Source organism: Salminus brasiliensis, chromosome 21 (assembly GCF_030463535.1).
Source record: "Salminus brasiliensis chromosome 21, fSalBra1.hap2, whole genome shotgun sequence".
Taxonomy (NCBI): Eukaryota; Metazoa; Chordata; class Actinopteri; order Characiformes; family Bryconidae; genus Salminus; species Salminus brasiliensis.
The window spans coordinates 26920358-26935049 of record NC_132898.1 but is presented as its reverse complement, the minus strand read 5'-3'; the positions used below and the strand labels follow the sequence as shown (position 1 = coordinate 26935049).

The window sequence follows — 14692 nt, the reverse complement described above, 5'->3', positions numbered from 1 at the left end:
TTGCCACCTTATTCTCCTACCTGTGTAATGATTCAAATAACAGACGCCCTGGACAAGTAGGAACGTACAGATGTGTAAAAAAATCAATATGGACAAATAATAGATGGATTTTCCGTTCCACCTTAATCAGGTGCCATACTGAACGCAACTAAATGCATCATTTAAGGTGGAACGAAAAGGAAAGTCTAGCATATGTATAGCATAAAGGAGATGTATAGTATATTTTGATGTGTGATGAGTCCAAGTTCACATTAATGCATTATGGCTGTCCCGCAGAATGGGAATGGGGAATGCAGAGCAGCCAGGAAAGACAACTGTGGATCCAGAAGGGAAACTCCCAATGACATTGATTCCACATGCTTCTACAAATGCTTCAGCGCATGTATGAATAATAGCTTAAATAGGACAGCATGGACCATGATCTCAATATTGGACCGATCATAATGATGCATCTCCATATGTCAGTCAATTGGCCTTGTTGAAGCCTGAGGCTTGAGAAGGAACTGGGCCCGAACAGATACAGACAGGTTGTTACAAGAAGACACAGAAAGGACTGTGAGGGTGCTGGCAGGTACAGAATACAGGACGTGCAGAAAGGCATAAAGAGGGACATTGTGTGGACATCGTGGAGTGAAGTGAAGTTTGTAATACCAACACTGAGGAGGAACTCGATCAAAACAAAGAGGGCTCACTAAGACCCCAAATCCTGCAATCCTCTTGCTGAAAGCAGCTTTCATTTACAGCATAAGAGGATGACCATCAAATCATTTGTCATTGGTGCAATTACTTACTTCATAGCTTTTTCCTGGTACTGCTATGACATTTAATGCTGGGTAAACTCTACACTCTACACACTGCATCAGAGGTGCTCCTATATGGATCAGAGTCATCTAGAAATGTACGAAATCTCACCGAAAGTGGTCCCCGCGTCGGGTCTGGACACGGACGAGACGATGACGAAGCCGAAGCCTTCGTTCTCGCCGCGGCGGATCTCCACGTCGTATGGCTGCACCGTGTTGGGCACCACCGTGCTGCTGCTCCCACCACCCCCGCCTCCGCCGCTGCCAATGCCGCTGGTGGAGCCGGAGCCAGAGCTGACAGTATTGAGGGAGTTCTGGCTGCCCTGGGGGGTGCGCTTATCCTCTGTCAGAGAGGCTGCCTGTGTGCTGCTGTGGTGGGACGAGGCCGGCGAGGGAGGAACGTCGCCATCCACTTTAGTTACTGAGGAGAAGAGGGGGAAAGTTATTGTCCCATTTTCTATACTTTTGATGGTATAAAAACATTTATACATACACACAATCATGTCAGAATATTATGTCCACCACTGGTTTGGACCAGACTGTTCTTCTGTTTTTCTGCATACTCGGTTAGCCTCTTTTCACCCTGTTCTTCAATGCTCAGGACCCCAAAAGACTGACCACCACAGAGCAGGTATTACTTGGGTGGTGGGTGATTCTCAGCAGCACTAGCGGATCAGACACAGCAGTGCTGCTGGAGTTTTTAAACACCTCAGCGTCATTGCTGGACTGAGAATAGTCCACCAAGCAGAAATACAACAGTGTCCTGTGGGCAGCGTCCTGTGAACACTGATGAAGGACTAGAGGATGAACAAAAACTGAGGTCTATATAATATATACCGATATATGCACAGATTTAAATGTATAATTCTTTAATTAAGCTACCTAGTATCTATATATATTTTCAGTATGAACTGGTGCTCACTTATTTACAGGGCTATTCAGCACCACTAACTAGCTGAAATTGTCCTATTGCAGTGGCACCAGCCTGTAAAATGGATTACGCACTATATGTTAGACCTCATTAAGAACAATCTCCATTAAGAAATGAAAGGCAAGAACTTTGCTGATGGGTTACTTTCACTCTGACTCATCTGATGAATACGATCGCTTTGTATTATAACCCAAGAAGGATGAAGATCTGCCGAAACATCAAAGGCTTCCCAGATGAACCATCTGATGCAATCCAAAAAGCCTCCCCTCCCGATAAACAATACAGTAGACTCCTTTTCAGCAGCAGCCCAATAATAACATGCAAGTCTGTGGGGAACGTGCTGCACTAACTGCAGCGCTCTGACCTATTTTCATTTTCATACAGTCCACCGGAGCTGCTGCGACACATCAGCCACTCTGCTGCCATGGAGCAACATGACAAACTGGTGTTTTGGGAGTACTGGGGGTGGGGGTGATTTACGAGACAAATTGTGGTGGAGGTGGAGCGTCATCGCATCTAAAGGCCGGCCTTTCTCATCAGCAGGTGGGACGGGGGAAGGACTGGGGTGCGCTCAATCATGTCTACGGTTGCTGTTTTCTCAAGGCCGCTGTGGCATTCTTCACTCGCGACAAATGGGCAAACCCACGTCTGGACTGCTCAAATGAGGGGGGGTAGGCTTTTTTGGGGGGTAGAGTTAGATGTTTCGGCTATTTCTCTTGTACAGGATGAAGCAATTTGACAGGAAATAACATTTACACAGTGTTCCTCTTAAAAGGCTCAAATGGTTCTTTGAGTGATGCCATAGGAAAAAAAACACTCTATAGAGAAGTAGGTTTGTATAGAGATGTGTGGGAGTGTGAAGAACTTTTAAATTGGACTTTTACATGAGGTGAAAGTTCTTTAGACCTTCAAAAGTTTCTTCAGACTTGTCCTATATAGTCGCTAAAGCAAGTCTATACTCTCAAACCAATCCTTTGAACCAGAATCCCCTCAGACAGTCCAGATATTTGCTCCAACACATGCTGTTGGTAGAAAGCAAAAACTAGAGCATCAGGAGCTCCTGAGGAGCAGCTTGAGAACCACTGCTTTGTGCAATGTCATAGAACTAGAGGAGTGGGTAACAGCATCATCTCCCCCCCTGGCAGACTGGGGTTCAAATGTAGGGTTTAGTGTTTTTGGGGGGTTCCTACCAATGTAGTACTGCAGACTGACCCACCAGTTCGTAGCGCCAACTCCGCCTAGCACTAGCAATGCTAAGGGGAGTTAGTCCTCAGCACCTCAGTCAGTCCTCCGCCGATTGCAGAGTGGCATAGCTCGGGATTCGAACTTGCGACCAGTCCATAGCGGTAGGGAATTCACCCTCTAAGCCACTCCAAGACCCTTTTAACCAAGTGGGAAGTGCCAAAGTAACACCTTTCCAGAGCCTGGTACACACCCTCACACACCTAAATCTCCTTTTCAAGAATTTGGTTTGCATGGAACCAACCACAGTTTGAGACTCGTGGTTCCTCACTCTCATAACGTATGAATAAGTAACTGGTTTGCATTGTCTGCAGAGATTACTGAATAATACCCTTTGTATATAATAAAAGTCAGGACTCTAAGAGGCAGTCAAGTGCGTGACGCTTTAGGGGATGCAGCATTCAGAATGCAAACCTGAGCACAAAAACTCCCATTAGCCTCATAGCATGTAGCGCAAAACCACAGAAGCAAAGTTTACACATTAATTAACTGCATTAGGGTGACGGGCGGGGTAAATTCATGTAAACCTGCTTTCTTGCTAATGTATTACTTTAAACCAGGGGTTTTGTTCGTAGTCCTGAGGACCTTCTGTCTTGGTTCTGCCCTTGCTACACCTGACTGATAAAAATAATAAGCTGAGGAGAGCGAATACAGCATGTTTAAGCACGGAAAACATGAAGCTATGCAACTATGCAGCACTTCAGCCTCCAGCTCTGGGACTGTAAAAATCCCTGGGACCTAGAGTGGGCCACATTCCGCAAGTGCTCCTTCATTAACATGTGCCGTGAACTCTCATTTAAATGAAATCTGTCCGGTGCAGACGAATAATTATATATTCTGCATTATTCATAATCCCATTAAGGTCATAGAGCATCGAGAAGGCAGGGCTTAAATACTATATAGGGGGGATTGGGGTTGTCCGCCTTAAATCAAATTTTGGAAAGGCTGGTTATCAGGTGGATCACCTCTGAATGTCCTCAGCTGTGAAACGGTGATCTTTGATTTATTCAGCTATTATAACCCTAAGAACCGTTAATCAAGCTACTGCCCACTGGCCTTAAACAATACCTTCAGTCCACTCCTTTCAGTCCTGTCAGTAAAGGTTAGGAGGCAGTACAGTCATAAAGAGCAGCAGTATAGTAATAACACTAATTATAGCACAGCACAGGGCGTCTAGCCTGCTCCAGACGCTGCTCACCTCCGTATCCGGTCTTGCGCCTGACGGTCAGGTTAACGTGGCCCTGCTTGGCGGCCTGCTGCATGAGCTGCACCACCAGCTGATGGGACTTGCCCACAACGGCCGTTCCATCTACACAAATCAGCTCGTCTCCAGATCGCAGACGTCCGTCTTCATCCGCTGCCCCGTACTTCACAATGTGACCGATGTAAATCTAGACAGGAGAGAACAAAACAAGCTGATCATTATTCCTGCTTGAGTTGCACTGTGGCCTCAAATTTAGATGCTTCTGGAAGGTATGATGTGCTCAGTACAACAAATTCTTCAAACCCCTTATTTACTGATCAAGTAAAAAAAAAACAAATACAGAAACGACAGTGATTAATTTTTGGTAACCTTTGGTTTGGCATATTGTGTGGAGTTCCTCAGGGTTCAATTTTAGGGCCTATAAAACTGATGTTAATTATGACAGTAATGTAGGTATAAACGTAAATAAGTGTGGATTACCTGGTTGTAAGAGGTTTATTTAATATGCAAACCTATGCAACACTTGAGTTACAGGAGAATTTCGTAGCAGTTTCCTGCCTTATCAAGTGGAAAGAGACGGAAACTCAGCTGTGGTGGTGATGGTGTCTACAATGCAAATGTATCCATTTTCTTTACTATCACATTTACACATATTTTATTATTACATAAAAAAGGATATGTTACTGTATAGTCTTTTTTTTTGGTAAATCTTCTATTTCTCCTTATGCCGCCACCACAAATGCATTTAAAATAGACCAAGCGTTTCTCAAAGCTCAGCTTGTTCCTAATGGAATAACTTTCTATGAAGTGGCTTTTAGTGACTCGTAAACCCACCATCTCTGTGAGCAATTCTGACCTGGCAAGTTCCTCTGTGCACTCTGAATGACGTGGGTTCCCGCTCAATGACTGGTTATTGTCGGCTAGTTGGCCTAACTGTAAGAGGAGAGGAGAGGAGCTCACGTTGTCGTTTTGGGGGTTGGTGACAAGGATGAGTCAATAAAGGTCCCTTATGGGGTTGCATTGAACTCATCCATGTCTGCCCATGTGCTTGGCTGACTACTGGGTTGCCTCTAGCCACGCCCCTTTCCCAGAGGGATGTGCCACAGTACATTAATGCAAACATAGACTTTTTTAGCAAGACCAATAAATAGGCTTAACAACGTATACGACCCAATAATCTCCTTTCAGTTCAACCTACAACTTGGGACACATGGGTATCCACCAGATTTTTCAAACCCACTAACTCAATGGCACTTTTCTTGTAGCCCTGAAGAAGCCACGCCCAATTAAGCACACATTAAGACATGATGATCATCGGATGTGCTTCTGATGTATTTCAGCAGCCCTGGAGAGACTTGCTAACTCGCTCTGGAAAACTAGAGTTGGCCGTTGTTGACTTCAGCTAGAGTCTTTAGTGCTGGTCGTCTTTATGAGCTCAATTTTCTGTTTATTTTGGGTCTAAATTGATGAGTGATGCTTGCCATTCAGATAAACCCCCTCATGGAATGTCTGGGACCAAATCCCGTCACCATCCCAGCCAAGAAATAAAACCTTACGAGAGCCATTTCCCTCCTTTTTGTCAAGAAACGCAGCCCAAGAAAGCAGCGTGTCGGTTTGAACAAGTTTCCAACAAACTTGGCTTCTCTAACGGAGAACATGGGTGGCCTGGGAGATTTTTTTTCTTCTCTCTCTCTTCCTGAACGAGTCGGCGCAGCTGAGATGAAAGCAGGAACCGAGTTGCGGGGATCTATCGAACACTCGACCACGCACTGGCAGGGGAGGCTTTTGCTAGGCCCAAGACCTGCCAAATAGTGAAGGTTGTGTAATGTGGCATGCAGCTCATTGGACATGGAAATGGATGTCATAAACAAACTGTAAAGGCTGAGGGTTGAGGCCTGCCAAGCATGCCTGCTCCATTACTTTTGGAAAATCTTCAAAAGCCTTGAGATCAGTCTTTGTAGCTTGGAGAGGGGGGGGGAGAGAAGGCACCGGCTTCAAACGGCTGGTGAGCCTCCGACTCCTCTAATTAGAATTTTTAATGGACAACATTGTGGAGACCCTTCGAGTATGCAGAGAATTCAAACTTCAACTTGAAGCCAACAATCAGGCTTAGGTCCATTGCGTCTAAATATGGAAGAGGATTCATCAAGCTGTACGGTACTGAGTTACCCAGTTCCAGCTTGGCCTATTGCTATTTACACTCGGAACTTATGCTTTATTGGAATTCCATAACCATTGCCAGATTGCCGCATCCGCTATTGGCCAGAGTGGGACAGAGACAAATTAGCATCATCAACCAATCACCTAGACCAGTGTTTCTCCACAATGCTCCTGGAGGCAACCTTTCAGTGGATTCCCAAGCTCTAAACGCCTGAGAACGTCCTTACTGCTGCTGGCTGGAAATAATGTCCACTAATGGTGCCTTAAGGACACAGGATGGCGCTCTTAAGGACACAGTGACTCGGACAGCCCTACTTTATACCCTTGATTTTAGAAGATATGTTGACTGAGATGGTGTCTGCAAACATTTGGACATATAATGGTGTAATATGCACAAAAATCATCTGAATGAAGAAACCACTCACCGGTTCTCCTGGTTCGTTCCCTCCGAGGATCCGGAAGCCGAAGCCTGTGTCTTTCCTCCACAGGAAGATATCCTGCTCTTGGTAATCTGGCACTAAAAAAAAAGGACAAATAGCCCAAGGCCATGATCAATTCACCTGCAGCATGACGCAAATGGTCTGAATCACTTGACCCTTTTTCCTGCTCTCAAGTGAAGCAGCTGCTGAGGACGGCGGTAAAAAAGTGGGGGTGACGTATAGCGAAACAGTGATCGCTAACGATGGCGGCGGCGGCGGCTTTAACAGCTGCACCTGTGGCTGGACCCAATTAGAGTCATGGCCAAGTTCAGCTTCAATCTCCAGGCCCTTGTCAGTCTTCAACAATGCCTCACGATCGTCAGCCAGGCTTGGCTGCACTGGCAGTTATTATTATGAGAGAATGACCCAGTAAATCATTACACCCAGAATGAAGTAGAGTATTATCTAGAACTATAGAGGAACGGAACAAAGAATATAATCCAACAGTAAAACAGCTGGATTCTCATTTAGCGACACCCTGAATCAAATCCTTTCAATGACCTGGTCGTTACGAACGTATCCTGCTCATTTCATAAAGCCTCCCGACACCTAAGCATCGTATGCGGATAGATATAAAAGGAAACCTCAGACATTATGGAGGACATCTGAAAGACCAGGCATATGCTCAGTGACCTCTGTGAAATCTGACCCATTTCGGAGCTTCTCTGAAGGACTAAGGCTGTTTGATGCCTCCTTGCCCTTGGGCCTCAACCTCACTCAAGTCACGGTTAGCTTTCACCGCTCCACGTCAAATCAGCCAGGGCGAGTGACAGCGATGCCAGACCTTCCTCTGACGTGTGTACTAGCACGCATCAGCGGGGTGTCAAGCCTCGCACGAAATTCCACCAGATGTGCCGTTTCAACATCAATGTGTGCTAAGAAGGCAATTAGCAGGCACCTAACCGTTCCTCGTGCGACGTCTGTCTGTTTCACTTCAACAGGTTAGTCTTTTATTGACGACCTGCAGATGTTTGCACTCGGGTAGAAAGCAAACGGGGAAATATGCTAGGGTTGGGAGGAAGGCTAAGGCTAAGGTAAGAGCCAAGAGACCCATTTTCTGAGGAAGTATCAAGGTATTATAGTAGGTAAGAGGGACGTTGATGGACCATAGCATGGTCAATGTCCAAATTTGATGTTTATATCAACTGTGGTTGGTTATAATCATTTTGGCCATTTTTATGGGTATCACTGCCATGTACCGTGCCAGAAAGTACCTAGGTAAAGGTCTAGGTGATGGGGTTGGTGTAGCATAGTGGACAATAACACCGCTTTCCTCAAGATATACTAGGGTTTCTACTCCAGCCTTGAAAATAAAGGGGCTACAAATGGTTCTTTGAGGGTTTCATTGAAGAACCACTTTCGGTTCTGCGAAGAACTATTTTAAATAGTGTGAAGAACCTTTAAAATAACCAAAATCTTCATTTTTTGGTCACATCTCTATTATAAAAATGGTTCTTTATGGAACCAATAGTGGTTTGTCTATGGCATCGCTCAAAGAACCATATGCAGCACCTTATTTTTTAGAGTGTAGGGCAGATTGGACACCAATAAGAGTCCTTGGGCAAGACTCCCAACACTACGTTCTCCTACCTGTACTGGTCTGGATGCGACCGCCAGGCAAATACCATAAATGTCAATGTAGGGAACACTTTACTGAAGGGTCGCGTTCATAATGCGTCTCAGGACCTCTGACATTAACCAGTATAAACAATTCGAAAGGCTCATTCCAACCAGCGTTAGAAGCCGTGAAATGCTGAGGTTTAAAGACATCGGTCAGGCAGAGGTTTAAAAGGGTGTCAGTCGAATTCTGCCCTTCACTAAAGTGGCACCCAAGTTTATTCGAGAAGACTCTTCAACTTGGCACAATTTTATGCAAATGTGCGATGATTGAGGCATGTCAGATACACATTAGCAATGACTAGTCAGCTTTATTGGATAAATGATCTAATTAGGCTTAGATTCAGAGGCTTAGCTGAGGATTCCTTAAGCATCTACAAACCATCTATGGTGCAAGAAGATCTTTGCGTGGATCAATGGCAATCAAAAGTGCCAGAGGGAGTTACTCTGACAACATCCTGAGATCACTTTTGTTGTCTGGCATATGACTGGGATTTGGGTAACAGGGAGCTGTCTGTCTGTTGTGAGAACCGGCTTTCCTCCGATGCAGCAGGAAGCAGTGTGGGAGCACCGGGAGAAGGAGCAGCTTGGGCTGCAATCTGTCCACTGAATCGACAATTAGGCATGCAGTGTTCTACCCTCCCTCCGTCCTACAGCAGGGAGAAAGGCAGCCCGCACAACAAGAACCAGGTTCTGTTGGACCGGTCGCATGGACAAAGGCAAATCCTGCCTCTTTGTGATTTGATTCTCGGGAAGCAAGTGACTGACTGGAATCTGAAGAAGGCCACTTTCCCCAATGTGCCAAAGTGACCGTGCACTTTGCCAAGGTAATACGGACCAGTGTAATCAGGACTAACTGGGTCCACATTATCCCAACAAGGCAGGTTGGAAAGCACATATCACCTGACTCGCCCTTTCCCAGCGTTCCCCTGCACTGTCCAGATAATCAAGGCCGGCTTGATCCGGAGAAGCTGGGTTCTTTGTTAGCAGTCTGGACAGAAGTGTCCATTACACAGCCAATCAAGAGGCAGTGGGGTGAGCATCTCTGGAGGCATACAAAATGGTCACGGCTAGGGGAGATCGGCCCAGATCATTCCATCTCCATTAAGCTACCTGAATGAGTCTCCAAATTGCGCATTATGACTTGCCCAGGCTTTCAACCTACATTCACTTAAGCTGCAGTTACTTAATGATACTTTTGTGTGCTTAAGCTAAAGTCTGAAACACCCACTCGGGTGCTCAAGCCAGGCCTGACAGACCTCTGGCTGCGCTCCACAACAGCAGATCGATCAGAACCTCATTGATCCGCTTCTAACTCGATTCAGGGACTATAAAGCACAGCTGTCTGCGAAGGTTTGAGCCCCCAAAAAACTGCATTCTGGCAGTAAAGACAACCCGGAGCCATCAGGCCTCGTCGGAAGCGGCGAGTTTCCCTTTCCACCCTCCGTCTCTTCCTCTTCATCGTCTCAGTTCCTCTTCTGTTCTCCCGCCTCTGCTAGGACCCGTGGGCGGCGCTGCCGGTCCCGGCCCCCCTCTTTTGCTCTAAGGCGTTCAATAATGAAAGAGCAGCATAAAAGCAGGGGGCACTGGAGGAATGATTAGCCACTGAAATCTCCCGACCCGAGAGCTGAGCCTTCTCCAACTCCCGCAACCCCCCGACAGCCGCTGAAGGATATTCCTGCTAATTAGCCCAATCGTCCATCCACGTCTGCACCATGCGGACATGAAAGAATTATGGGGTTTCGCTACGTTCCATCGCCACCAATTACACACACGTTTGTCAGAGACGTTTTTAAGGGGGGAACCGATGCGTGTAAGATCGCTGATGGCAGGACGGGATGTAATTGGTCAGAAGGGCTAGGCGGCACGAGTTGATTTCTTGCGCCTTTGTTCGAGAGGTCCGAAGTAAGTGAACCTGGCTAATTGGAGACTAGACAAAGTGTGGGACAGCACAGCACTACAGCATAATGGTCTCTGACAGCAAAAACACACAGAAGAGTTGTGTAGAGGGCTAATGGTTTGCACAGAAGGCTTTTTCACTCTACGAGTTTGGCTCAAAGCTCCGAAAGGAAGTTAGGTGCGAGTGGCAGGGGCGTATTCCGGGAGCGCACGTCTAGACTTCAAAAGGCTTCATGTGAGGCGAAATCGATGCAGAACTTTATCATGCCCTTTGATGCTAATCTCGCATTACCTCTTGGCACTTTTTTGGCCAATACGGATAGCCACAACACCCTGACGGCATAAACAGACATACATTCTTTTCCCCTGATTGCAAAATAGAACCACCACACAAGATATATAGGTTCCCAGTCTAACCGAACATCCATGCAACCACCTCTTTTCCCCATTATTAGTTACCTACCCTTCTCCACTTTCCCAAAGGACCCAGCAGCCCCCCTTCCCGCCCCCCGCTGCCCCAGAGATCCAGCTCCCCAAGCACCCGCACCAAAATCCCATATTACTTACGCCTACTTTCATACATGCTCCTTGACTGGGCCCAGATTTTGAAGGGGTCCGGTTTCTTGGCGAGGGTGCCGTCTGCCGGGACGTCCTGCTGAGGGAGGCCGGGCAGCGGCTGGATCGGGGCGGGTGGGGGCCGCCGTCTCGGTGGGCAGGACCTGCGAGGCGTGGAGCGGCGAGGAGTCCGAGGGGGGCGCTGCGGTGGCTCGACACACTGTGCTGGGAGCTGCCCTGGCTGTCCTTTCTCTCCAACTGCTGCTGTGCATCGGGGTAGTGCGTGGGATGGTGTGAACGATGGAGTGTGCGGGTGGGTGAATTGAGTGGGTCAGAAGTAGTATGTGGGTGTGCGTGGATGTGAATGAGGTGGGCGAGATGGAGAGAGAAAGAGATGGAGAGAGAGAGAGAGAGGGAAGAAATAAACAGTAAGTAAATTTCAAAATGGTCAAACTGTCCCACAGTTTTCTCCCCTCTGTCCAAACGTGGTGGACAAGGCTAACGTAGCTCATAAGCATCGAGTTGCTCATATTCTCGTCTCGCTCCGATTCAACCCATCTACTTCTTCTCCTCTCGGAGCCTTCATCTCCTTTCTTCTCAGACATATTTCATGCCTCAGCCGTCGGCTGCTAATTGTTTACAATCTTTGTTTCTGAGGGGGAAAAAACCCTAAAACCGATTCCAGGAGCTTAATTTTTAATCATAAGCACGGAGGGCTATGAATTCTCTCTGTGCTCGTAAAGCGCAAGCAAAGTGGATTTTCTTTCACCGGCCTGAAACTTCGGGTCCTTTGAGGCTCGACAGAGACTGATCAAGCAGTCACAGTGAATGGGAAAAGGGGGCGGGGCCGCTGTGAAAGTAAGTAACCGCGCAGTATTCATTTTCTCTTGATCAACAGAGAGAAGAATTCATCAGTAGACGGAATGCCCTTAATCCCAGAGATGGCTCACGTTGTTCCAGAGAAGGCACAGCCTCCAACAGGCGCAATTCCATCGAGAGTGGTTTTTAATGAGACACTGATAACACAGTAAGTGAACGCCAGGAGGGCAGCATGCCAGAGCACCGTCGCCTGCTTCCCTGACGAGCAGTTTCGCGGAGGCTTTACCAGCGTCGTACAGAGACCAACTATATATGTGTAAGTCTGGACACCACCATTCATATTATTCCGGACACCCAGACAGCATGCTGATGTGGGGCTCACATGGGTGGAACGTGGGCTAGGTGGGTTCCAGGTGGGCATGGGCTCTGAGTGGGTTTGTACATGTGTTCTTACTGGGACCCAGTTGGGCCATCTAGGTAACGTACAGCCCAGATGGGGCCGATGTTCAACCCCTACTGGTCTCATCACCGACCCTGTTGGGACGCTGGTGGGCAGCCATATGCGGGGGCCAACATGTAACCCATTAAGAAAACGTTCTGGTTTCCTGGGTAGGCAGTGAACCTGTTTATATACTAAAAAGACAAAAGTATTGGGACACCTGCTCATCCAAAGGGGTTATTGAAGATGTCGGAGTAACTGTTTCTACTATCCAGACAAGGCTGATTTTCTGCTAGATTCTGGAACACTGTTGTGAGGATTTGATTGCAGTCAGCGACAAGAGTATCAGTGAGGTCATGATGCTGGATGTCCATCACCTCACTTCATCTCAAAAGTATTGGATGGAGCACACAGTGCAATGCTGGGTTCCCCTAACATATTACCAATAGGTTCATGTTTATCTGCTCCAGAGATTCCTATTCTATTGGCAGTACCTCTCTACAGGGACGGGACAAGCTTGTGCGCGTGCTGTGTGCATTTGCACGTCTGTGTCAGCAATGGTGTGCAACTTGAAAGTAGCTGAATGCATTCCTTAGAAGGGGCGTCCACAAACATTTGGACGTATATATATATATATATATATATATATATATATATATATCCTGTTCACATATATGTGTATGGTCCTAGTAAATCATATCCAAACAATACACGTGTCCTTGACCTCCACTAACCACTCTGAGCACGGTCATACTACACTACACCGTCCAGTCTGTGATTTGCAGTCGGATATATATTTTCCAGGCTTTAACATCAAGTCAGACAGGCTGGTTCTCAGACGGCTCAGACTCTCAGGGCCTGAGGGATTGATGCAACTCTCAGACTGAACTGGAAACTAACATTCTCTTGATTCTATCACTGAACGTACCCTCGCTTCCCACAAAGCCGCGGCCGTGCGGGTTTGAGATATCCAGGGACTTGCGCTCGAAAATACACTCAGCAAAACACATGAAAGCATATCTGTAGAGGATATTCCATAATCAAACACAGTATAATTAATATAGGGTGCATGTGACGTCACTCACATAATATAGGGTGCATGTGACGTCACTCACATAATATAGGGTGCATGTGACGTCACTCACATAATATATAGGGTGCATGTGACGTCACTCACATAATATAGGGTGCATGTGACGTCACTCACATAATATAGGGGTGCATGTGACGTCACTCACATAATATAGGGTGCATGTGAAATCACTCACATAATATAGGGTGCATGTGACGTCACTCACATAATATAGGGTGCATGTGAAATCACTCACATAATATAGGGTGCATGTGACGTCACTCACATAATATAGGGTGCATGTAGTGAGCGAATGCCACCAACACAAAAACGAGAGCGCTGTTCAGAGACTGACTGTACAAACAGATTCAGCAGGAATTCAGTGGGAACTCATTACAGACGGCTGAAAGCTAACGAGAAGAGAGAAGCTAATGGATTGTCCGAACATGGACATGTGGTAAGGTCAAGCTCTGAAAACAGGTGGGAAACAAACCAAGCCTACTGTAGTTGCGAATTTAGCGACATGCTAAGTTCAAGTCAGAGGCGAAAGCCCATAAACCTGGATGAGCCAGTCTACTAAAACACTCCTAAGATCAGTTCGCTCGACTCTGTGCTCTCAGATATCAGGGTTTATCCTCTAAACGGGTGCGATTTGAGCCTCAGTTAGCTGGACATTCCTGCCTACACATCACTGTCCCTGGACTGTTAGTTCTTTGGTCATTTAGACGAATCGCTGTCGAGTCCAGCTGCCTTTAACTCATTAAGGTCACTTAATTTCAGTTCCCGATTTGGCCGCTTTCCCTAATAAACGCTGCAGCCGTGCCGTACAATGATTTGCCCTCAGTCTGACTAAAGGGGGGCGTGTTCCAGCAGGGCAAACCCCTTTAAGCATAGCATAGATTTAGAAATTATATAAATAAGTATATAATATAGTAATTGCATAGACACAGTATTATATAAATAATGTACAACATTTCAAGTGTCAATAAAACCAATATGAATTACGATTAATAATATTAATACTAGTACTACTACTAATAATAAGAGTAATAATTCAATAAAACCTGTTATTTATAGGTTATAAACTGATAAAAAGGACACAGACGCCTGTGCCAGCCAACACTGCTTAAGAGTGGAGGAGGAGAAAGCATCATCTACTCAGCAAACTGTGCTCTCTCAGACTTCGGTTGCTGATGGCAAGGCAGCATGGCTACGGGACTCGAAGGACATTAGTGGAAGGACATTAGACCGCTGAGACACTTGGAGCCCTACAAACTTGTGTTTCAAGACTTGCAAGAATTCAAGAGATATGCACCCGGGGTAGAGGATATCCCATAATCAAACACATACGACCAATGTTAACACTGCAGTACGTAAGAAATACAAATATAAATGAATAAATACGAAAAAATATATTTTTTGGTAAAATTATTTAAAATTGCAAATAAATGTGTAGTTTAATTGTAGTTCATTAA

General features: G+C 46.2%; 1 protein-coding gene across 1 annotated transcript in view; it reads right to left on the bottom strand.

Moving 5' to 3' along the window:
• The window catches only part of magi1b (membrane associated guanylate kinase, WW and PDZ domain containing 1b), a 180362-nt gene that overhangs the window by 19861 nt on the left and 145809 nt on the right, over positions 1-14692 (bottom strand). Inside the window, 7 exon segments of the mRNA XM_072666558.1 lie at positions 913-1221; positions 4172-4364; positions 6763-6854; positions 10900-11026; positions 11028-11084; positions 11086-11151; positions 12428-12452. Of these exon segments, the coding sequence (XP_072522659.1) occupies positions 913-1221; positions 4172-4364; positions 6763-6854; positions 10900-11026; positions 11028-11084; positions 11086-11151; positions 12428-12452 (869 nt within the window).